This window comes from Camarhynchus parvulus, chromosome 10, assembly GCF_901933205.1.
Source record: "Camarhynchus parvulus chromosome 10, STF_HiC, whole genome shotgun sequence".
NCBI classification, from domain to species: Eukaryota; Metazoa; Chordata; class Aves; order Passeriformes; family Thraupidae; genus Camarhynchus; species Camarhynchus parvulus.
The window spans coordinates 8,929,503-8,953,787 of NC_044580.1; the positions used below are offsets into that span (position 1 = coordinate 8,929,503).

General features: G+C 36.8%; 1 protein-coding gene across 4 annotated transcripts in view; it reads right to left on the reverse strand.

Annotated features, from left to right (window-relative positions):
- DMXL2 (Dmx like 2) overlaps positions 1-24,285 on the reverse strand; it is a 47,934-nt gene that overhangs the window by 12,651 nt on the left and 10,998 nt on the right. For 2 of the 4 annotated variants that reach the window (XM_030955033.1, XM_030955031.1), the window contains exons 5-30: positions 23,676-23,832; positions 23,232-23,298; positions 22,313-22,491; positions 21,815-21,998; positions 20,374-20,548; positions 19,364-19,597; positions 18,972-19,250; positions 18,097-18,786; positions 16,316-16,437; positions 15,169-15,258; positions 14,387-14,504; positions 13,518-13,637; positions 12,834-13,061; positions 10,533-12,212; positions 10,129-10,239; positions 9,214-9,383; positions 8,563-8,660; positions 8,236-8,401; positions 7,014-7,278; positions 5,332-6,419; positions 4,062-4,253; positions 3,264-3,340; positions 2,856-2,986; positions 1,957-2,205; positions 979-1,017; positions 153-334 (exon numbers count right to left, since the gene is read on the reverse strand). In XM_030955033.1, coding sequence (XP_030810893.1) covers positions 153-334; positions 979-1,017; positions 1,957-2,205; positions 2,856-2,986; positions 3,264-3,340; positions 4,062-4,253; positions 5,332-6,419; positions 7,014-7,278; positions 8,236-8,401; positions 8,563-8,660; positions 9,214-9,383; positions 10,129-10,239; positions 10,533-12,212; positions 12,834-13,061; positions 13,518-13,637; positions 14,387-14,504; positions 15,169-15,258; positions 16,316-16,437; positions 18,097-18,786; positions 18,972-19,250; positions 19,364-19,597; positions 20,374-20,548; positions 21,815-21,998; positions 22,313-22,491; positions 23,232-23,298; positions 23,676-23,832 — 7,091 coding nt within the window. The remainder of the gene's footprint in view (positions 1-152; positions 335-978; positions 1,018-1,956; positions 2,206-2,855; positions 2,987-3,263; positions 3,341-4,061; positions 4,254-5,331; positions 6,420-7,013; positions 7,279-8,235; positions 8,402-8,562; positions 8,661-9,213; positions 9,384-10,128; positions 10,240-10,532; positions 12,213-12,833; positions 13,062-13,517; positions 13,638-14,386; positions 14,505-15,168; positions 15,259-16,315; positions 16,438-18,096; positions 18,787-18,971; positions 19,251-19,363; positions 19,598-20,373; positions 20,549-21,814; positions 21,999-22,312; positions 22,492-23,231; positions 23,299-23,675; positions 23,833-24,285) is intronic. The other 2 variants (XM_030955034.1, XM_030955032.1) reach the window with 1 other exon arrangement.

A 24,285-nucleotide genomic window follows, 5' to 3' on the forward strand; every position in this document is an offset into this window, starting at 1 on the left:
ACTGACAAGAGGCATGTTTTGAAAGTGAAGTAATGGACTTGGAGGCTCTTTATCCTTTATTATCAGGATAATATTCTGCATCTTACTACTAAGAGTGCTCAAAATTTTCACTTTATTTTTGTCCTTTAAAACTTAATGGAATTTTCAATTACCTTTGCCATAAAATAATCCCACATGCTGAGTTCTGGAGGAATAAACTTTTCTTTGTAAGAGGGTCTTTCTGCAGGTACAGGTGGTGGTACATTGCTGTCTTTTACTGGTCTGCCTGGCACCAGCATTCTCATGTTGAACCGACGGCGGTGTTTATCCATTTCTTCTGAAGGAAGAGGAGGTGCTAAATTCAGGTAGTTAAAAAAGCTGATATTAGTATTGCATCTTTAAAATGTCTGTATTTTATAACTGAAGCAACTAACACCACTGTTATTGGTACTAATTTCTACTGATTTAGAATCAAAGCCAGCCTACATAAAGTAAGTGTAATCATAAAAAAATTTCATTATGATAAATTCAATAACTGTGGCATTTAGACATTGGGTATATTTTGAAAAATAGATTTTACATTTACATACTGGATTAAGTTCTTAGGAGATGTAGCTTTTAAAAAGTCTTTAAGTTGAAAAATTTCTCAAGAGAGAAAAAGTCAGAAAATTTGTTGAGAAATAAAGTAATATGTAAAATATCACTAAACAATATGCTGCACAATTAGAAGTTACTCAAATATAAACCAAGGAATTCTTAGGGTAGCAAAGAAAATATTTGAATAGAAAGACAGGCTTTTTGACAATTAAAGGTTATGATTTAAAATGCCTTAATAGTAACCAAAATATTAATGAGGAATTTGTTTTTTGAAGTGTTATTGGCCTGGCAACATTGAATATTACACTTACTTTATTACAAGGGAGCTAGGTATTTAAAAACTATTCTGTTGTCCAAAAAAGCCACTACTAACACTCATCTACACTGCAAGTCTTTACAAACCTTCATTACCATCCTCTGAAACATCAGAAGCTGTAGCAGCTTGAAGGTTAAAGAAAAACAGAATACATCTAAATGAACACAACTTACAGAAGTTATTAATGCTATTATCTTATGAACATAATTGCCCTAAATGAGTTTAACTTATTCCATGAATGACAAACACCTGTTGTGCATACTTGTAATGGTGCAATGCCTTATTAGTGTTTGGTTTTATATTCTGGAGAGAGAATGTCTAATTTTTGCATAAGTTTCAAGCCTATTGGTGATTTGAAAGTCTGTGTGATGTGATTTTGAGTATTGCTGAAGTTTATCACAAATGGTTGTATCTGTCTTTGTCTTCAGAGTCTGAATTCAATCTCCACTTTTGCTTTTCCTCATGCAGCATATTAACATGTGCTCATCTTTGAAGAACTCTGGGTTTAGTGGGAGCTTACATATGCATAGCTGTTTTTCTGCCAGATGAAGTTGGTATTCTCTGTGGTCTTGTGCTAGGTGAAATCCTACCTTGCAATGGAAACTGATTTCAGAAATATTGTTTCCTACTTATTGCAGTCATTAAATAACAACACTAATCTCCCATAAAAAACCCATAGGTATTAACACTGATTTATGTGTTAATAACTGATTTATACTGATTTATATTATTTAACTGATTTATATTTAACTATTTAACTGATTTATATCACCCGGGTTTTTTTCCCTAAAAATAATGGCTGAAATGCCTGAAAAATGTTATAAATAAGCACCTAATATCACTTTTATTGCTATAATAACTATACAGTTTTAATGCAAATTCAAAATGTGCTGTATACCATTACAAACGACAACTGTGAGGCTATTATTTATTTCAGCTTTTTAGTTAATGTGTTTTCTTGCTGGTAGTTTCTTAAATTCTGTTCTTTAAAAGGAAGGAAGGCTCTCCTACCAGAAGAGGCCCAAAATGCACACCATGGGTGTGACCTTTGGTGAGCAGTGTACCTGGGATGTTTTCAGACTGCCTGCGGGGTTTCACGAGCAGCTTGACTCCCCCACCAAAGACAGCAGCCCACATGCGGCTGTTGAGGGGGTGCGCCGCCAGCCGGAACAGCTCGTTGCACGAGTTGGTGGCCAGGGCGTGGATCAGCAGGCTCAGGTACACAGCCACAACAGCTTCACACAGCAGGATGTTCAGCTTTGGTTGGTCTTCATCCTGAGCTGAACTTAACAGGTTGATAAGTGAACTCACACCTGCAAAGAGGAAAAAGTTCTGGGATTAAATGAGTAGGAGGATAAATGGACAAAAAGAAAATGTTTTACTGCTACACTTTATGGTAAACACTAGTAGCCACATGATGCTTTTATTCAGATGAAACATACTATTAACAGTTTTCTTAAAATTATAAAGATCAAAATTATAAAAAGCCTTCTTGGGTCTGGGACTTTTCCATTGCACTTCTCTGAAAATACTATGGGCAGTTTAGTGTGCCTATGAAATTCCTGCACCATTTCCACAGTTTATGCTTGTACATCAGAATTAGATGCTTTGACAGCTATTTGAAGTACAGCATAGATGCAGGACAGTACTGTGGAGACAATAGAGGCAGCATTTCTAAGGGGTTAGGCAGACTGGAGGAAAACATTTTGTGGTGACAAATTGTCATTAAGTTTATCCTAAAGATCATGGTCTCCTCTTCAAAGAAGGTGTTTTCCATGTACACAATTTATTTTTATTTGTTTTGATATGTGAAAAAGTGAAAGGCTGTTACTGTTTTGAGAATTAAGCTAGAAACATCTGTCATGGATTATCAACTATTTCATCCCTCATACAGGACAGTGAAATCATTTTGGCACATGGAGCTGGTCCAGTGGAGCTAAAAGTAACCTTATTTTAGTCTCACCAGGCCACTGAGCAGGAGATGAGCTTGGAGTTGCGTGCTCTTCGATGCTTTCTGTCCTCAGTCTGCGTCGATCACTCAAAAGCAGTCCTTGATAGACCATCCCAGTAAACTGATTTGCTTCTGTTTGACTGCTACATACAAATAAATTTTTTTTCTGATGAGAAAGTGAGTATACCAAGTGCAAGTGACATATTTTCCTACTGTTTACTGAAAACCCCTGAATGGTGTTATTTTATCTGTGTAAAATTGATCGGGCATATCAAAGTTAGCAATGTTTAATGTGTAAAAGTATCTTCACCCATAAACAAGCATTTAATCCCTTTTTAAGTCACATGCAGGAAGAATTTCCATTTAGGATGCCCAAAGTATACTGCAAATGTAGGACTGTATGAAAACTTCCCTCTTTACCTGTAGCTGTGGCTGTCACATAGTGCTTGATAAATGGATGCAGAAAGTGAAGCTGCTAAAGAATGAAGTGTGTACACCTAAAATAAAGAGAACCAATGAGCAATATGTTTCATATAAAAGGTGAGTAAAATACATTTCTTTCTAAAGGGTATTGGAAACGTGTTCTGCAGGACTGTCCTAGTTTTAAAGCAAGTGCAAGAAATAGTAACTGAATGTTACTTTGAGTTTGCAGTACAGTGCTTAGAAAATCAACACTATTTGTTCAAGAGAATTTGATGGCAGTAAACACCTTCTAATATTATCTCAAGATAATTAACTTGATTCTAATACAGAACAGCCACAGTAAATGAGCATACTGAAGTAGTGATTAAGCATGTCCTGTTATGACAATGAATTTGATGGAATGGTTCCTGGAAGCTGCACAACACTGCAGTTCAATGTAGTAACAGCTACTCAATATACATAAAATACAAAAAGTTTGTGTAGTCATGATATAATATTTTTGTCTAAAATCTCTTTTCTTACCTCAATTATGTGCTTATGAATTCCTTTAGTCTCCAGGAATAACAAAATAACTGGTTCTGCCTCACAATGCAACAGAAACAGTCCAGTTCTTAAAAAGAGGAAATGCAAGGATTTCTTGGAAAGTTCAATGAAATCCGCAGTGTGAAGAAAATGATACTGTCCAACTGTTAAAAAAGCAAACTTTCCTAAACTCACCCTGTACTCATTCCTGTCTTTTCCTGCTACCCTTACATTTCATCAAACATTAGGCCTTAGATTAAAGCTATGAATTACCTTGACATCTTCAATATTAGGATGTGGTGGTGACTTCATCTGCACAATAGTGTAAAGTATATCATGGATGTGGTTGTTTAAGTACAGCACAGGATTAGCTATCACAGTTTTTGTGGATGCTATGCTTGCAGAAAGCAGTGGTAGTGTTGTGGGTAGTGGAAGAGGAGACTGAAGTTGCTTTACAGTAGTTTCCTGTTTTAAAAGAAAGATTGTATTTTAAATCATTGCTTTGAAAAAAAAATAGAGATAATTTTACATCTTAAATATATTTCCCAGATTATTTATCCTCTTCCACTGCTGTCTACTCAGTACAGACAAGATTTTACTGTCAAAAGCAAGTTATTATTTACTATAATTATAAGGTTCAGACCTGACAGCCATGTTTGCTGGAGCACATTTTGATTTCATGCAGGAAGAGTATTTTCATGTAGTTCATTAGGAAGTGTGGACATTGTCTGTTAAGAAACAGTAACTAAAAATGTACTTGCAGTAGCACAAGTTGGTACAACTGGTCACTGGTCTGAGTTTAGGAACAAAGCCAAATATGTACTCATCTGAGTTTCTCAAGGGGAAACAAACAGAACTTTAAAAAATTATTTCATGTACATTCTAAGCCAAGTACCACCAAAACAGCTGTCTTTTGCCCCTATTTTAAATAGGAGAAATCTAGGACTAGAGCATGTGAAAAGACTTGCCCAGTATCAGATTATTTGCTGTAGCTCAGTGTAGTTAACATTTGCTGTAAAATATCTCTTTTTGTATGAAATGTAGAAAATGCCACAACAGAGTAAAGAGAGTAGTACCCTGTCTGACTTTATATTATTTGTTGAGCCTTGAAGCTAACACCCCATTCCTTCTAGCTCCTTTGCATGATTTGCAGAGGTCTACGAATGAGATTTTGTTTTATTTCACTAACTGTGAATTTAATTTATTACATAGGTACCTAGAAATTGTGACGAAAATTATGTCATAGTAACACATACATTGCTGCAGCAACAATATAAACCAGCAACATTTATATTCCATAATCATTAATAGCCTGATCTTCAGTGTCATATAGCAGATTCTTCAGAACCAAATAATCTGTATTGGGAAAAGCAGCACACTAAAATAGCAAATTCTTTCTCCAGGAACATTAAAATTATAAAGACCATTAGACTTACAGAACATTAGCAACATCTATCTAGGCACAAACTCATGCATTTGACATAACTGACAGTCTAGAACTCTTCACATTCATCAGCAGAAATGAATTTTGAATTTGCTTCACCTGCTGTGACTCCTGCAGCAAGAATTTCAGCTCCATCCTTACAGATGCTAAACCTCCACCTTGTGCCCCATGGAGACTACAGTAACTGAGGAAAACTCTGAGCAGAGCTTGGTTCTTCTGCAGCCACCACTTGCGCCTCTCAGCGTGCTCTCGCTTTGCCTGTAACCTGCGTCTTTCGATCTGATGCCGTTCGTACGAGCCAATGTCTGGCTTATCCATAATATCTTCAGGGTCAAGCAGATCCCCATTTACTTTGGTATATGTTTTACAGTAGTCTTTGTCCCCTGTGTCATGGTTGCATATTTCATGCATAGCAGCAATCTCTTTTTCCAGCCAGTTGTACAGCTGAAATCTGAGCTTTCCTCCATCCACTTCATAACCTGTAGCCAAAGTCCTCAGTTCAGTCATAAGGATTTTCAAACAGGCTCTGAATTTCAGTTGCTCAGCAATAACATCAACCTCAGTGTCTCCTGCCTCAGAAACCTCCCCATGTGGTGTTTGAGCCATGCTGGTGTCTGAGGTCCTCTCATCTTCACTCTTAGAATCAGACTTTTTCATCATTATCCCAAGATCCTTGTCTTCTTCATCTGATCCATTCTTGTCTTCACCCCAATCAAGAGTAAGGGGCTCATCATCAAATTTTACTGCTGGTTGACTCCAGTCAAATTGTGCTGAAGATTCAACAGTACTCTCCAAAGCAAACGAAGTTGAAATGGGTTTTGACCAGTCTATATCACCACTTCCAGCACCATCTTGTAGGGCTTTGGAATCTGAAACATCAGCCTGGACCGAAGGACTGGATGGATCTTTTTCTCCAGCTAGAGGTGACTTTTTTCTTATTTTTGGAATTTTGGAAAGGACTTCAAGGGCTAGTACAGGGCAGCCTACTTTAAAATGAGCATTTGCAGTAGTGAAGAATAATTTTCTTTCTATAAGATTAATTTTGTCAACAAAGCTTTTCTCAGTTTTTAGACCTAAGGTGGCGAGAGTTCCTTCTGGTGAGCTGAAGTATCTTCGGATGAGCAAAGGGTGGGTGCGAAGATAGTTGTAGAAACTGAACACCACAGGATTGCAGGATTTGACAATAACTGAGGAATTAAACAGATATGACATCTACTGAAAATGCCTTTTAGATGGTGTTATTCTGTTTTGCAGTTATTTCCTGCATTAGAGATTTATCAAAACACACAAAGACAATTTTGGGTCTAGTGACCAAAATAAAATGAAATAATTACTTATTCTCCACAAAAAGAATAAAGGTATCAGCTGAATGAATAAAAAGATACAAATTCTATCATTTGCCTTGCAATTACATTGCACTCAGCTAAGCTGTAAGGCAGCTGAGATGATCATCCAGGTAGAGATTTCCCCAAGGAAATTTCTGGAGGGAATATGAAACCTATGTGGCCACCTGTCACTTAACATGAATCTTGAATAGATGGGATAGGAAATCTTGCTACAATATTGCTAATTCCTAGAAGTAAGAATAATAATTTAAGTCCACTGGAAAAAGGACTAACCAGCATTCATTACTAGAAAAGGATTGTATGGAAGTGCTAAACAAAGACAGTTCTCCTGACCTTAGCTGACAGCGGGAACTAAGTTTGGTGTTAGAAGGTTGAAGACCATCTCTTCTTTTTCTTAATATGTTTGCCCTATCAGATTATTATTTTTTCCCTTACCTGGGTTTTCATCATCATCTTTGGGTGTTTGTTCCAATAATGTATCCAGTGCTCGTGTGTAATCTTTCATTATCCAGTATGCAATGCTTCTCAGAAATGGATCAGAATGCAACTTAGTACAGCTGAATCCAGTTCCATCCTTCTGGCAACCCAAAATCTTTTCATAGAGAATGGAGGTGTATGTGACAGAGGTTTCAAACTCTGATTCATACAAACGAGCAATGACCATGGCCAATTGGATGTCTTCCATTTTCTCAAGGCACACCTATGATAAGCAGTGGGGAAAAGGTTGTTTTATAAGGGGAGTTCTGTAAAATAAAGTGAATAGCAATATATGTTTACAGAACAGATTTTTTTTTCTCCTCCTATTTGTTCTTTGAAGTATAAATTAATCTTCAGGTCAAAAATGTGGTAAGTGATAGATATCCAAGTAACATTTTCTTCTGTTTGGAAAGAGGTGTACTTTCCTCTATTTTAGGGATTTCAATAAGCATAGCAGTACATAGCATTAAAAAAATAATATGGCAGAAGATAAGGATGTCTATTTTTATTCCATCTAGTAGAATAATTGCATCCTCCAACTTTCATGTTATTATGTCACTGGTAAGATATTTTTCACACCATCTCATGTAGAATTACATCTCTGAGGAAAACACATTCTCAAGTGAAGACAAACATACTGAAAATAAATAGGCAGATAGTCTAAAAGTTCTCTAAATGCCATCCTCTCCTGAGAGATAGTGCTTAGCTTATGATCCTTCTCACAGTTCCCACCTCCCTTGTGGCAAGCGGCATCATAGCTTCACTAAAAGGGGATCCCAGAACTGCTTCACAAGAGAACTCTTGACTTCTTTTTTTTTACTTAATGTTGAACCAAGAGGTCATGCAGAATAGCTCAAGGCTGAACAGAGTGCTACAACTTAACTGTGCAGTTCAAACAAAGTTTTGCCAGAAGGGTCACAGTTCCAAGTACTCCCAAGAGTACTTCCACTGAGAAATGGTATCTGAACAATTATTCTGGCCTTCAAATCAGCTTCCCAGTTGCTTTTCACAGTAGTGTGGAGGTAAATGGTATGTCTGCAGGGCAAAAGGGGGTCCTGTGTAGACATACCATCCCATTTCTGCTGCCACAAATTGTGAAAACTTCATTAGAGGACAGCTTGTAAGGATGCAGTAACAGGTCAAATCAGAAACTGAAACTTAATTTCTCAAAAGCAGATACCTCTATAGCATCTTTTAGTGAACCTGCTAGCAAGAAAAATGCAGCTGACTGCTCAAAACGTTGTTTTCCCAACAAAGCAAAAGCATTTTTTAAAGCAGCTTTACGCCATCGGTCTTCATTGAAGTTGTGGCTGAAAAAGGCAGTCATCTTTTCATCATGCTGGGACCTGCATAAAGAAATGCAATGTATAGAGCTATTTATTATGTACCTTAGCATACTATCACTTGAACAACATTACTTGAAATTAAACTCTACTCTTGGATGAGTTCTGTTTTGCATTCCTGGTTCAATTAAGATTTAATCAAACTTCAAGTCAGCAGAACTCACCTAAACAGACCCCACACCACTGCCTTTTTCTTCATAGCAAGGTAAAAAAGTGCAGCATCTAAGGCATCATTGTTCCTCTGGAATGAAGCTTTTGCAACCTGTAGTGAACAAAGTCTACTATTGTTGAAGAAAATATAAAAGCTGCTGTTAGCTAAATAACCTGTGTTCTTTGTCACAGAGGATGGGAAGGTAGACTGTTATCTCTACAAAGCAGCAAAGTAATTTGTGAGAATGTTTTATTCCTATCTAACAGAGTTCTATGCTGCAAATGCTTTTAAGAGTCAGAAATACAGCACTATTGCAGAAAGCAACCCCTCTCAAGCACAGTGGGACATTAGCAATGTGCAAATAAAAATGATTTTCTTTAAAATTGTTACAGTAACTCATACTATTAGGTGAAATTCCTCTGGCAATCCATTGCTTAAAAATGCTTAAGCTAATAGCAGTATTTCTTGAATGAACACTGTTTGGGTTTTATATAGGACTCTTATGTAATTGGATTTGGAGTACTAGGATAATTGTTTTGCCCCTGGATTCTTTGAATAAACTGTAGCATTTAAAAATGTATTTTTACATTAGATGGCTTGGAAATTTAGTGTAGTAGGCACATCTAACAGCATGGAGCTAGAGTCTGTAACCAGTAAAAAGTACCTTCTCAATGCACCTTCGGAGAGTGTTGATATTCCTGACCCACCAACCAATGCCCATCGCTCTCAGCTCAGACCACTGTGGGTCTCCCTTCTGGATAGCAGGAATCATATTGATCAACTCCTCCTCAGCCTCAGAATGGAAAGCCCATGCAAAATGGCAAGTTGACAGGCCTAAACAATAACATAAACCAATACAATTCAGAAGACTAAGAGTTGCTAATAAGTAAATGGAACATTTCAGGGATGCAAAGTGGGGCCTCCAACCCAAGAGTTGGGTACATCTGAGAGACACTGATTCCCTCAAAAGGAAGTAGAGCTTTTAAAGGAACAGCTGAAGTACCTTTTGCTTGCTAGGGATGTCCTCTCCTCTGTACTTCTTTCAAAATTTTCCAGTACCCCATTCATAACTATGAAAGATTTATATGTTGAAGGACCAAAGGAAAAATATTCTGTTATCACAGAGGCAGACCCATTTTGGGCCAGAAACCTTTCTCTCTGCTCTTTAGGTGGTAACTTCTTCGCTTTTATTGTGAAATAAGTTTTCTTATTGCTGTATTACCAACATTTACTCAGATTGAGCAAAAAAACCCCACCCTACTGTGATGAAAATAATAAAATATTCCTTAAGATAAACCCATGCTCATGTAAGTAAATGTCTCAATTCTTCTAGCAGAAACAATGAATTACATATACCATCTGTGTTTTATCTGGTTGGGCAATTTATTCATGCCTCAAACCGGATAGGTCAGAATCTTCTATTCTAGAGCTATCCTTTTTTTGCTATTTACAGTGCATGTAGGGAAGCCTACACCAAGCCTTTGCAAGAATAATGGCCTTAATGAAATAGAAAATGAATATGCAGAGAATAGAAGTATGGCATTATAAATGAAAGGCAAGCAGACGCTGTGAGGGTTACCTTGGTGGAGCAGCTGGACACGGTACAGGGGAGGCAGGGATGTCAGCAGGCAGGTGTGCAGGCGCATGGCCAGCAGGTACCGCAGGCCACATTCATCCAAGGTATCTCTTCCTGTGCCATAGGAAACACACTTTTAAACATGTAGCTGACTACAGCAGGCATAGATACAAGCTATCATAACAGTGTGTGAGGAATGTATGAAAGTGCCATAAGACTGCTGAGAACCTGAACTACAAGATATTTATTATGTATGAACTACAAGTTCTTACTTACGTCTGTTTTCCTTTCCTGCTGTATCTAACCTGGATAAGTGATGCGATCTTTCAGCGTTGTTATCCCAAAATACCCAAGGACTAAGTTTACCTTTGTAAGAATGTCAATTCAATAATATGTCAGTTACTAACCTGAGTAATTCTTATCTCTGTTCTCATCTAGTTCAGTGCTTGTCGTGGCCACAGTGTCTGCCAAAGCTACAAGGAACATCTGCTCCAGCCGAGTGAGGCCTGGCAAACTTGAGTGCATCAGGTGGCTTGAAAGGACACTGGCGTGTTCTCGGCCAAAGTAAGTTGGCCCATACTGTGACAGATTAATAACTTTGGATTTACTCTCTCTCTTTTCAGGCTCAAAATCTATAAAGTCTTCGGTTGTAACAGGTTGAATCTGGAACAGATCTGAGTACTGATCCTCTGTTTTTCTCTTTGCATGGTCTTCAGAGCCCTGAGGTATTTTAGAAGTTTCTTCGGCAACATAGGTGGCATCCTGATCTGCAGCAAGCAGTGCATACAGCGGCAGTGGGGGAATTGAGTCTATCTCTGTGTAGTCTCGGGTCCCATCTTTCCCAGCAGTAATGGTATCCTTGGCAGTGCTGCCACTCACACTGATGGTGCGGGAAAGATGGCGTTTAGGACCAGCTCCTTCTCCAGCTTCCGTGTCTTTGACTATTGCAACTTCTCCTGCAATGCATTTAACTAAATGCGACAGAATGGCTTTGGCTCGGCGAACTTTACCCAGGTCCATCAGTTCTAACAACTGGGTTGGATGATACTGGGGTAGAGTAGGTGAAAGAACATGAGCAGCTTCAAAGAGGCCCCCATCCTGAATTACAGTTGGAGTGCCAAAAACATCATCCACAACACCTGCCCCATCAATTACACTGGTCTTCTTCACTACTGCGCTTGTTTTGAATGGATCTTGTGTTGTTGAGTCTTCAGAAGGAAAAACGTCACTTTCTCCATTACCAAACTTGACGGCGTGTTTCCACTGGGCATAAACATGCATTTCACAGTCCATGCCCACCACCAGTATTCCATCTCTCACCCAGGACAGAGACACAGGCAGGGAAGGAGTGCCATCCACGGATGAAACCAAATCAATGGACCTCAGCAACACCCACTTTGACTTCACACCTTGTTTTATGCTCCCGCCTAGTGGCAGGGTGATGACAGCTACTCCCTCTTTGCTGCTGGTTTGATCTGTTACAATCCCTGAAAGCCTTCCATACATGAAGATGTTGGCACCCACTCCAACTGTCAGTATATGTGAACCATCTTCTTTTGAAACCCAGTCCAAATGCACCAAATGCTTGATACTGGGCACTAGGTATTTGTCTTTATTCAAAAAAGCATCTGACTTACTGTAAACAAATAAATTACTGTCCACACTGACCCTTGAGTCAAGTACACTTCCAACTTTAACTAAATCATCCAGATGAATTGTCTGTTCCAAAACCCACTCTGATCCTCCAGTAGACTCACATTCAAGTATACAAACATGCATGGAAAATTCTTTGGAAACAAACCCATTATGCTGTATGGGTTGTTTGTATGCCACTGCAAGACGTCCTGTGTAAGAACAGCTAACAGCAACCGGCCTTCCTACTATGCTCACTGTACTGCTGTTGTCTTCCCCCTCATCATTCATTAAAGGCCATTTTCTCCAGTGGTAGGTCTCCTTCTCCTCAGTTCTGCTGTTTGGGTCAGTCTCTACAGTGCATCTCCAGAACCGCACTCTGTTGTCCGAACAGGACGTTACTATCAAATATGGTGCGAGGCAGACAGGGTATATGGATGAGGAACTCAAGTGACCTAAGTCAGAACAAACATATTTACTTTTAGTAATACACAATAGAATGCCTTTATGATTAAAGCAGACATAACGCTGTCTACCTACTGCTAGAGAACTTTACAACCTGGTGTTATTTTTTAAATTTGGGTTTGGATAAGGGCAAATGATATCAGAGCTGGTAACAGTCTTTCAGCTTGAACATTACCTATTATCTGCATTTCTGGTCACTATTCAAAGAAGATAAAGTGGAACTGAACTAATTCTGAGAAGGGCTCTTAGAACAATGAGAGGAATACAAAGACAAACAGAAGAAAGGTGTAAGTGCATCAGGAAAAAAACCCACTATATATCAAATGCTGGCAAATGAGCAACTGGGTATAAACTGTTCATTAATAGATTAACACTAAAAATTACATTTCCAACTATTAGAGCAGTAAGTTTCAGGAACAGCGTTCCTGTGGGGACTTGATACATTTACAGAAGAGTAACATGACATGGGCATGATGATTTGAAAGAACCTTTTCAGTCCTTTGTGTTTTCTGTATCAGTAAATCAGAGTATTATAGGCTGGGGAGATACAATTCTATAAACTAGGAGATAAATCAGTGGACCAACTGTATAGCAAAAATTGTAAAAGTTACCTGCTGAAGGAGTTGCTCTCACTACTTCCACGCCAACAGGAAGATCCAGGGGTTGGCTATACACAAGTCTGGAGCTCAGAATGAGTTTACTGGCAGTCTGAAGGTTAGCAATTGATGAAGATCGTGGTATGGGACTTATGCCAGGTGATACATCTGGAGAAGAATCCACAGTCTTCTGCTCAGGTACACTAAGCTTATTATCTGCTGAAGATGCTTCAGTTGATTTTGCTATATTAAAAATGCCAGAAGTGTTAAAAAATTGTAAGGACAAAGGATTAATATCTGATAATCAAATTTATTTGTTTTTACAAGAGCTCAAGTTGCACACAAAATAATTATATGATGTGTGCATGCTGTGTCAGTTTTATTGCATGCTGTGACTATTCATTTAAGACATCCATAACAATCTGAAATACTGATAGTTTGAAATAAAGAAGCCACTGCTTAAGTACATTACTTATCCCATCAACACGTTTTAATATCGTTAGTAGTTTAAAATGCCATCAATATTTGTAAGGAAGTTTACTGCTTCTATTACATTGATATATTATTCTGAAGATTCTTGATTTTTAGGCTTCTTCTGGGCAAAGGTGATACAATTTGTTTTATAATAAACCACCAAAATTTGTTTTATCTTAAGTAATATGATAGAAATGTCTAAGAAAATTACAACCACTCACTCACCTAAACAGGCTTGAACAGATTTGAGATGAAGATGCCACATTTGAAGAACAGAACAGCCGCTGCTATCTTTTTCAATCACTACCAGGTAGAACTTCTCTGAGAAAGGTGGTGGACGATACCCTGTAATTTACATATCGTATATAAAATATATAAACATATATATTGATATAAGGCCATTAAATTTATATTTAACTGAAATAATTTTTCCATAGCAAAAGATTCTCTAAAACCTGACAATAAAATCCCCATTTTCATCTTTGAAATAAATGGTTAGATTATAAAACCAAATATTGAAACAGTGTCATTAGTAGCATGCTTTAACTGACATTTTGATTACTCATGACAACAGAAGAATTACAAAATAGATAATGACTTACGGACAATCTGAGTATTAATGGCAAATCTATTTTATTAGATATTTGCCTTTCCATTCAGTTTGAACTATTTTGCCAGATTATAAAGACTCTCCTACCTGTCTTCCTTTTTCTTTTGAAGTTTTAAGTCTACTACCAAACCTTCCAGTGACTTTCTACTGTGTTAACTTGAAAGCCAGGTATATTGCCATCATTACCTGCAACTACCTATTGATGCAGAAAATGTGCTTCTCTTCTGTTCACATTTTATATACGACATAAACACTTTGAAAAATGTACTTTGTCACATAAGCTGTTTCACTCTAAGCAATTAGAAAGTCTTTGTTTAACACCATTTAGCAACAATTCATATGAGCAATACATGACAGCCATTTCACTAAATTTTACAGATTCTCATTTAAAAGTAAATTACCACATGCCAGCCAGATTTTAGTATTCCTGAAAAACATTTTTTGCTACCAATTTAATTCATATTAGTTATAGTTCATGCTATACCTTGTGATGGCTGGAAAAATATCTCAGTTTCCTTCCCTTCTGCATCCTCCTTATGTGGTTTGTATCCCAAAATGAAGTCTTCTTGGAAGACATGAAGCAATTGTGTGTTTGAGCCACACTGAAACATTGAGCAATTGTTATGCTTCCAGAACAGTACAGCAACATTTAGTATTAATGCAATTAATTATTTCCTCTATGCAATCTAGCTACCACTGAGCAAGATTTTCTTCTATAAAGTTTAAAATTATAATCAGAAAACCCAAATATTTGCTTTTCCTATTATGAACAGCATGTTCTAGAACTCATCATTTGTATATTGAAATAATTTTACAGAGGTCTGCCAGGACAGATAAATTCTGTAATAATACTTCTGCTGCAGTTATTGACTGATGAATTAGTATCTGATTCATTTTTATTTCTTTGGTGTTGAATAAATAACAGCGGCAAAAAGTCTCAGACTTCTATCCCACTTCAGTGGGAGGACATGACTGCAGCAAATTGCTTGGGAAATCTGAAAAAGGGAAGAAATAGCAGATTTTCCTTCTCTCAGATATCTTAATATCTGTCTTTTCTGTCAGCAACATATTTCTTTGCAGTAACTCTACCTCGCTACAGAGAAGGCTGCTCATGGTGAAATTCTTCCCTGATGGTAAGGAAAAATATATCCCCAAAACAGAGTGGGCAAAGTGATGTTGCAAAACATCTTTTCAACAGATTAGGCTAATTAACAAAGTTATTAAACACCCTTATGTGATACCCTAAAGAGTCAACTATTTATTTACTTTGTTAGTTATTGCATCGAGCTCAATGATACATCCTGGTCGAGCAGTAGATTGTTGGCTCACAATATTAAACACCTCCCCAATAAGTTTCTGAAACAGAGAAAAAGAAGTAGAATTAGTATATTTTTCCTTTGGACAAAAGAAAATTGCAGTTCCTTATGAGAAACTGATGCTTCAAGTTTTTCTTGTTGGCACAAAGCATAACAGAGTTCTTGCAGTTGTCACTTTTGACACTCATAAATAATGTATTTATCAAAGCATGTGCACTGTTGTGAGTCAGTAGCTCTTCACAGGGATGAAACACCAGTTTTTATGGAAGCTAAATATTGCTAATTTAAAGATTTATCCTTGCATAACACCCCATAATGTGTCTGTGCAATGAGAAACAATATACCCTTTCACTTCTCTTTCAAGCTTTTGTCACAACATGTAGAAAACACCTTCAGTACAGCTTATATATAAGCTGAAAGCTCTATTGATTTTTGCTGGAATGTTCATAGTCACTGCTCCTAGAACAGATTCTTCAGACTGATCTGAATACTGACAGGCCCTGTCTTGCAAGATAAAATAACAGAAGAATGGGAAAAAATTAAAGATGTGTTTCTTTATACAATAACAGTACAAGGTCAGGCTTTACTTTTCCTAAAGTCACAGAAATGAAAGATAAAAAGAGTGAAAAAATTAGTTATTGAAAAAAAAAGAAAGCTAGTATGACCCTTAGCTGATTCCCTTATATCCCACCATCTCTGCCCTTCCTCATATATAGATGTAACTTAGGTGGATACACCTCAGCCTTGCTTTTCTGTTTTCATCTTCCCTCTTGCTCTTGACTCCCCTTTTCTGAGAGGGTAAACTAAGAAATCCTATTTTTCCTTTTCTCACCTGCCACAGGTTGGAGAAACTTGTATGGAAATTTTGGTTCAGCGCAGACACTTTTAGTAGTAATAGCTGCATTTTTTCTGCTAATGCTTAAAGAGAGCTGCAAAACATGCAACTATGCAAGATGTAATGCATAAGATCTATACGTGAAATTGCACAAAAATCACACAGAACTAAAGGAAGACAAACCACTGGAAGGGGGAAAAGGTGAGTTACATTAGTTGTATTTTAACAGTTTCAAATCAAACCACTGCTATGTAGAACTTACAGATGATTCAGGGTCAGATAATTCATCCAGCAGCTTTCGTGCATCTACAACAGCTTGATAGAGCCTCAGGTTTTTGCCATCTGATGCAACAAAGCAAGCACTAGCAGAGTTGCAATAGGTACCTAGTAGGAGACACAGGAAAATCAATGAAGAAAAAAATGGCAGCCAATGGCATCAGGCAGTCTATTACAATCCTCACTCAGTATGTGAACATGCTTCAAACATAATTTTCATCAGCATTGAAGCAAAAAACCTAAGCAAATGTGTGCATTAATACAACATCATTTGAACTTTGAAATAATTCCCTTTCTGTTCCTGAATGTACCCAGAACTCCTGAAAAAGGTTCAACAATCTAAGCTGAACTCATGTATGTTTACAAACACTCCACAAAAGCCCCAGTCTGTAGTACACCTAAGGAAATGCTGCCATTCTTTACTGTGGTGATGTTTGATTCACTGTCACCTCCAGGGCATTGCTTGGAAGAGCCAACTCCAGATTCCCAAGGTTGTCACAGACAATTCAGGGTAGGAGTCTAAGGGGAAACTATTCAGCCATAGCTTTCTTCCTTGTTTATTGACCCTAGGCTCTTTACATAAAATTAATCTCTGTGAATATTCCCTTATGCCCTGCAGTTGAAAGTGCAGACATAAAAGTGGAGGGAGAAATAGATACGTCTACAGTTCTGAACAAAATATGAAAAATTGTAAGAGTGTCTTTTTTTCTTTCTCAACAGTATATATAACAGGCTTGACACTCTGATATACATTTTCCTCTGAACTACAAGAATGCAGCTCATTATTTGTGTTTAGAAAACTTTGTGGGATATAGACCAGAAAATGAATTTGTTTTATTTTAAATCAAATATATTATGTATTTATAACTTTGCATTAGTATAAAATTTAATGCTACACCCACAGTACAGATGGCTTTTAGTACTGTATACAAAGATGACAACTACTACAACACATCTTTGTGATAATTAGAAAATAAGTATCTGTGTGGCTTGATAGAATAACATTTGTAGAAGTAATTTTCTTAATTGCAATGGAAAGCTCTAAAATTAAAAACAAAAACTGAAGAATTGGCCAAGGGCATCATACATCAGATGTTATACAGTCTGAACTCTGAAAAAGTGTTCTTTGCAGTTCTGTAAAGTTAATGTAGTTTATTTATTTATAAATATCCTGGGTTCCAACCAGGCTTTTGTAAGCTTCTGGTTGTCTGAAGAACTTCAGTACTGCTTCAGGACCTCCTAAGCAGTTTTAAGCCAGCATGTTAAAGGGATTTGAGCCAATTTAATGCCAATTTTGGCTGAAAATCTTCCCCTATAGTTCTGATATTCAGGTGGTCCAAATACTAGCTCTGTTCAAGCCAGTGCCCCTGCAGCTGCACGAGGCCAGCACCCTAATCCATCAGCACACTTGCATTTGCAAACCACATCAATGCAGAGAGCACTCAAGGAAGCTGCCTGAAGCACTGGGGAAAGGCAGCATCCTGTTCTCTGTGGGAGCAAGGAGTGCTTACTCACACAAAGGAGTTCCTGAGTATCAGCTGATCCACAGGGACTGCAGACATACTCAGACTACTGCAAGTGATTTGCAGTAGCTTAGCCACAAACAAAGTAAAAATGCTTAATTTGCATAGTAAAAGGAAATTTTTGAAAAGTAAATGTAAATACAGTCCGAATAAAACAGTAATTTATTGTAACAAATTAATTCTACAAGACACAGTGTCAACTCTGTCTTGTTCTTCTATATGGAAACAGGCCAGGTATACTCACCAAGGCAATAGCTGGGAATGAGTGTTGGAAGCCAGGCTACGTTAGAGAAAGCAGAGGTGTGAAGAGAGTTAATTCGAGCCAGCTCAGACACTCCTCCAGTGTAGGATAAAGGTCCTATGGGGTCTACTCGCCACAGAATCAGCTCACTGTAGATTGCATTTGGGTCATGGAATGTACGGGTTGCTGCATTTTTAAGCTGCTGCTTAGAAGAACCTCTCTTATGTTTAATAGGATCCATCATCCTGTTTATCCTGTCAGAGTCCCAGGAGGTGTCTGACTCAGGAGTTAACAGAGCATTGTGATGAGAAGATGTCAGCAGCAATGGTAAAACAGAATGGCAGGCCAGATCATTGAGGTGAAAGCGGTGTCCACAGTACCTGAACTTATGGGATACAGTTAGCACAGTAGTGAAAGCTGATTTATCAGCAAAAGTAACTGCCCACTGGTTTAGAGAGCCATCTATGTGTTTGGAAATCATCATTACCACAGGAGAAATTATATTCACATTGTCCTGGGCAAAGCTTGGTCCTTTATTTGCTAGAGTATTATCTGTAAAGTCCATTGTTTTCTGCTGTGCAGCACTGCTGCTGTCTTTTACAAAGACAGGGCAGGCATACATCATAATATTTTTACTAAGGGAGCTAGCATCTCCAGATGGAAATGCAACAGGAATCCTGGAAGAAAATGAAAAACAAAAAAAAAAAAAAAGAAAGAAAGAAATTAGAATATATGAACTCAGCTTCTCAGCTTCAGCCAAAATAAAGGCCAGCTATTTTAAAGGAAGCACTTAAAACGGAATTCCTACGGATGTTCAGCTTTAAAGCAAAGGACAATGTTAACACAAAAAATAATAAAACCATTTCAAATATACCATACCTGAACTTGTCGAAAGATGCCTGGAGTGTATTCATCTAAATACTTCACATGCCACACTAAAAAGGTCCCATCAACAGGATGGATAGTGAAAAGCATATCTGGATTCCTGTTCCATTCTGTTAGGAGCAAGTCAATTTTCCGGTCCAACAAAACTGTGGGCAGAGGCAGGCGTGGGCCCGCTAGCAGAGATGTTTTGGGGCTTCCCTCTCTTTCTCCATCTTCATGTTCTGAAGAGCCTGTACCAGTCCCGGTCTCTGATTCTCTGTCTATAGACAAATCTGCAACAGAAATGTGTCATTTTATGCAAAGATTTCCCTATCTGTTTCCATTCAAAACACAGATTTTAATCTGCTAGTAGTACTAGCTGAACAGAACTAACCAGATTACTAACCATGATCTAACTTCATGTGTAAGCCTTTTTCTTTTTCTTCTGTTTCTTCTTCCTCTTCAGCTTCAATATCAAAATCTTGTTCTAGCTGTTGTTCTGAAATTTGTCTTAGATGCTGCATGAATACTTCAATAGAGGATGTAAAATTAAATTCTTTATTATTCAGCCAGTGGACAACAAAGCCTCCACTTCCTTCATCTATATTAAAAGCAGTTCCAGCCAACACCGAAGGAATATCTGTGGACATTTTAAACAAATAAAAAACCTATGCATTAAACTATATAAAAATATATAAAACTATATCTTAAGCTAAATATTAACCACTCATCTTTTTATTCATATATGTATGTACACACACACACATTTCACTTATTTTAGGTATAACATAATTTGTGCCTGCAAGATTAAAAAAGGTAAAGATCAAGATTTTACATCCAATTGTAATGAAAACAGTAAAGATATTTTAAGGTCAATAAATTTACATGAAAATTTATTCTTATGTGAATGGTAAATGACATTTAGTGGTTCTAACTGCTCAGTTTCATGTGTTGCAATGTTGTCTTGGGTGTATGGATTTTAGGTAAAGCATGTAACTGCTATTTAATCTTTTCCTTCTTTAAAAATATTCTGCATTATTCTACAAAAAGCAGCTGATTTCCCACCAAAAAGACTCTCTTACAGCTCTTTTTCAATCACTACATTCTTTAGGATGCAATTACTCTATTCATCACATACCATGGCCCCCCAAACCAAGAATCAAACACCAACCAGACTGGAAATTTATGCTTCTTTTGCCTTCTGATCTGCAAAGATGAATTTAATTTGGTCATAAAGGTGCTGAAGGTATTCAGAATAAATTCAGCTTCATTTGTCTTAAAGAACTCTATGCCAAATAACAGACTTCCTGTAAGCTCCCTCTATTTAATGAGGCTAAGTTCAGCTTCCTTTATTTTTTTCATGTTGTGCAAAGACATTATTGTAGTCTAATCAAGAGTTGTATTTCTGTATTTCACCTGTATTAGGGTTGATGCTTGCTGCTATGTGGAAGTGACCAAGTGCATTTGCTTGATGGGAAATGTGACGCTGAACTTCGTGAGTGCCCTGCTGATCTGGCAGTACATCTGTGTGGGTAACAAGAACTGAAGATCTCCTTTGTCCTTTTCGCATATTTTTCAAATGATGAATTGTCTGTTGTAGTTATAAAAAATAAATTAATAAATACCAAAAACCACTGCAAGATTAAAAGTTACACTTGCATAAAGCTTCTTTCTACTAAAGAAATGAAGACTAATTTCAAAAGGATTATTTTAAATATATTTCAACACAGATTAGTAACACTTCTGTACATCTGATCTACCCAAAAGTAAAGCTCTTCTAACAGTCTTCTAAAAGTTCCTTTAATATCTCTACTCAGCAACACCACAAAAATACACAGGATTTTGCACAATGTTCATGAACAAGGTGAAAACAATCTAAAAGCAGTAACTTCTGTAATATAATTTTACAATGAATTATTTTTGTATGACTGAAAATTTCTGAGCATATAAAAAGCACAACTGATTTAACAGCCTGAAGTGTAATTCCTCCCTAGCTCCCTATTTATTGATGGCCATAATATTTAAGAAGTAAAACCTTCATCTGACTGTAATGGTCTACAAATGAGTGGTGAGATTTTTTTTGTTTTCTTATCTTTCCTTGGTTTTATATTGATAGTGTAGTGCTTGGGATAACAGACCACCACTTTGTCATCTAGCAGCACTGTCTTTATTAAACACACTTGAGTATTTATATATTTCTTCTGTGTACAAGAAGGATCGACTGTACAGCCACTCACACAACTAAATGGAAGAAGAGATGTTTCCTTCTCTTTTATCTTGGACACTCTCACACATCCCACACAGTTAATTGAAACATTCTCACACTCACATTTGTAGCTGCAGATGATCTTTGGTATGCACTTTCTCATGAGAAAAAGGTGCTTGTTAAGGTTGACCAGGAGCAGCTGCTTCTACAGACAGGTTTTCTCTTACTGTAAACTTTATAGACTCACTAAGAATATAAGACTGTCACTGAAACAAAATTATCAAATGAAGTAACTAAAATTTAAAAGAGTTTATTTACTCTTTTGTCTTTACAATTGCAGACTTTCAGACCAAATCAGAATGAAACCATCATTACTATTCCACATTAAACATTGTCTCTTCCCGTCACTGTTAGTTAACCATATAAAAAGCAAATTGAGTTTTAAAACCATGGCGCTTAAATGCAGATTTGGAGTCTGACTTTTTCAGTGTTTAGTAATAGACTTCAAAACCTGATATGGAATAATTCAGGTTATTCTGTTATGCATATTGGTATTACATAATATACATTCTTAGAACTCTATATCCTTAAATATTTAAAGTTTTAAGAATAGTGAAATAAAAATGTCACAAATTAAGTATTTACATGTACCTCTAGTGCATGTTGTATAGTGTCCTTTTGCTTTCCAGACTGAGAGATGGTGCTGCTGATGCTGGAAGTGGTGGTTTCACAGATCTGCTCCCCCAGGAGAGTATCTTCGGGTAGCAGCGTCTCTGCCCAGAGCCGGCAGATGCCATCGAGGCATGATGTGAGTAACACATTACAGACCAAGCCCCTGATGGCAGAGACAGCAAAATTACTGCCTGGGTAACTCAGTTAGCTACATAGACACAGCAGAAATTGGGAGAGTGTACAAGAATTTAGTAGTTACTGTTTTATCCAAATTTCTGCTTCTCCCCTAACTGAAAGTTAACATGACTATCATTATTAAACCTGGTGATACAGAACTTAATGGGAAGGTGTTGGTATGCTTTGTTTCTTGAAAGTATAAGAAGTCTCATGTTCTTGATGGCAAAACATTAAGCAGAATGTTAAAAAAACACCTGATCAAAGGCTTGCTTGCTTTTTGAAAAAAGGCAGCTTTCAAACCTGGGCATGTACTTGCTGATGTTCCTCCAGGAAAATCCCGTCACTGCTCGGGGATGTGCCAAATAAACAAAAGAAAACTGCACATCCTCTGAGCCTTTTTTCTTTTCTTCATTCTCTTGGGGCAAGAGAGATGACTTCCAACCAGTCATAGGATACCAAACCTTCAAGAGGCAGTCATCCTAGGTAAAGCAATAAAAAGCCAGGGGTTTAGGTAGCTATAATTAAAAATGTAACAAAAAGAAAATCACAAGCAATAAGCAACTGCTGTTCTGGTATTGTTCATGAAAATTTGGATCAGAACTAAAATTCATCTCGCTGTTCAACTAACAGTAGGTGCCAGTAAAAAGTGCTTACCTATTAGGACTTGTAAACCAAAAGAAATCATTCAAATGAGAGGGTGACATTAAAGAGAATTATTAATTGAAAACTTAGCCTGAATAGTGATTTGACAAGAAGTACTACAAACTGAAATAGAATTGATAACTGAATCCAGAATTCACTAAATAAAAACCTTCTCTAATTTATCCAGATATTTGCATATTATGCCAGATAATAATGATCTCATTACTTTCAACAGAAGTAGAAAAAATTGTTTATGTATATCTGAAAATTCATCTAAGTATACTACATCTAAAAAAAATTCAAATATATATATATGTGTGTGTGTATATATATATATATATGTAAAAAACACATACATATATACAAGTCTGTATCACTGTCATTCATTCAGGTTTTCAGTAAGAGTATACAGATAAATCCAATTTCTTGTTGATGAAATCCATGGAATTACACAGATCATAATTTACCTTTGCTAAGACTACAATAGAATGTATGGTCCAGGACTATTCATATTACTTACTTTTGTCAAACAAACAAAAAATACTTCAGAAACTTAATTATTCTTTTTTGTCCTTACCTTCCCAGCTGTTGCAAAATATTCACCATCAGGAGACCATGACATCAAATGTACTGATGTTGCAGTCCTACAGAACACGAGAACAATTTATGTAAGGTCTATTTATTCTAAAATATTATTCCACAGGTATTCAGTTGATTCAGCATTACTGTTCATTATTTAAATTTAATATTAAATTGAGTAAAAATTAGATTAAGTATTTTATAGTTGCTTTGTTAAGCATACTTTTTGAATAGTAGGAGCATAAAAGTATTTTCATAGTTTATTGAAAAGACAGCTCAAAAAATTGGTTTAAGTACAGCAAGCCTAGGCTAGATTCAATAGGGGTGAGGATTTTTTACTTGAAATAACTTATATTGTTCGAATTTTAGGATATTTAAAAACATATTTTAAAATATACGTGAGGTAGCATTGCAATTTGTCTTAAAACAAAAATTATCTCACTTGCACTGCCAGACACATTTCCAGTCATTTAGAACCGGGAGAACTTTATCATCCTTGATCTGACTGCTGGCATCATCATCTTCGTCTTCCTCTAGAATGTCATCAGATGGAGGGGCCCACAATTGCAAAAAATCTGTTGCTGTCAATAACCTGTTACCTGAAAAGGAGTGGTACCAAAGCTATGGAACCAGGATGATGAAGGTATGTTGAAAGATTAAGCCTCTCATCATATTTTGTGAATAATCCAGAACAGGTTGAAAGCTAAACTTTAGTCCATTTTAAATATGATAAGGTATTCCATCATCTCACCCAGCTGGTTTTATTAAAACATTTTGAATTTATAGTATCTTTCAAGAAAGAATACCAAGGCTATTTATTTAGCTCCTCTTTTTGCATTGTTAAAAGGAGAACTTTGAATCATAGAATTGTGTTTATCAATAAATGTTGCAGATGCTTAATAGATATTCATATCTCAAATAAATACACAGACATCTTATAAAGATTCGTGTCTAGGTACATTGTTGACTTCAGTTGAGTTAAATTTTATTTAAATGATTATTAGTGACAATTTAAGTCAGTTAACAACTTAGCGCTGTGATTCCCAAACCAA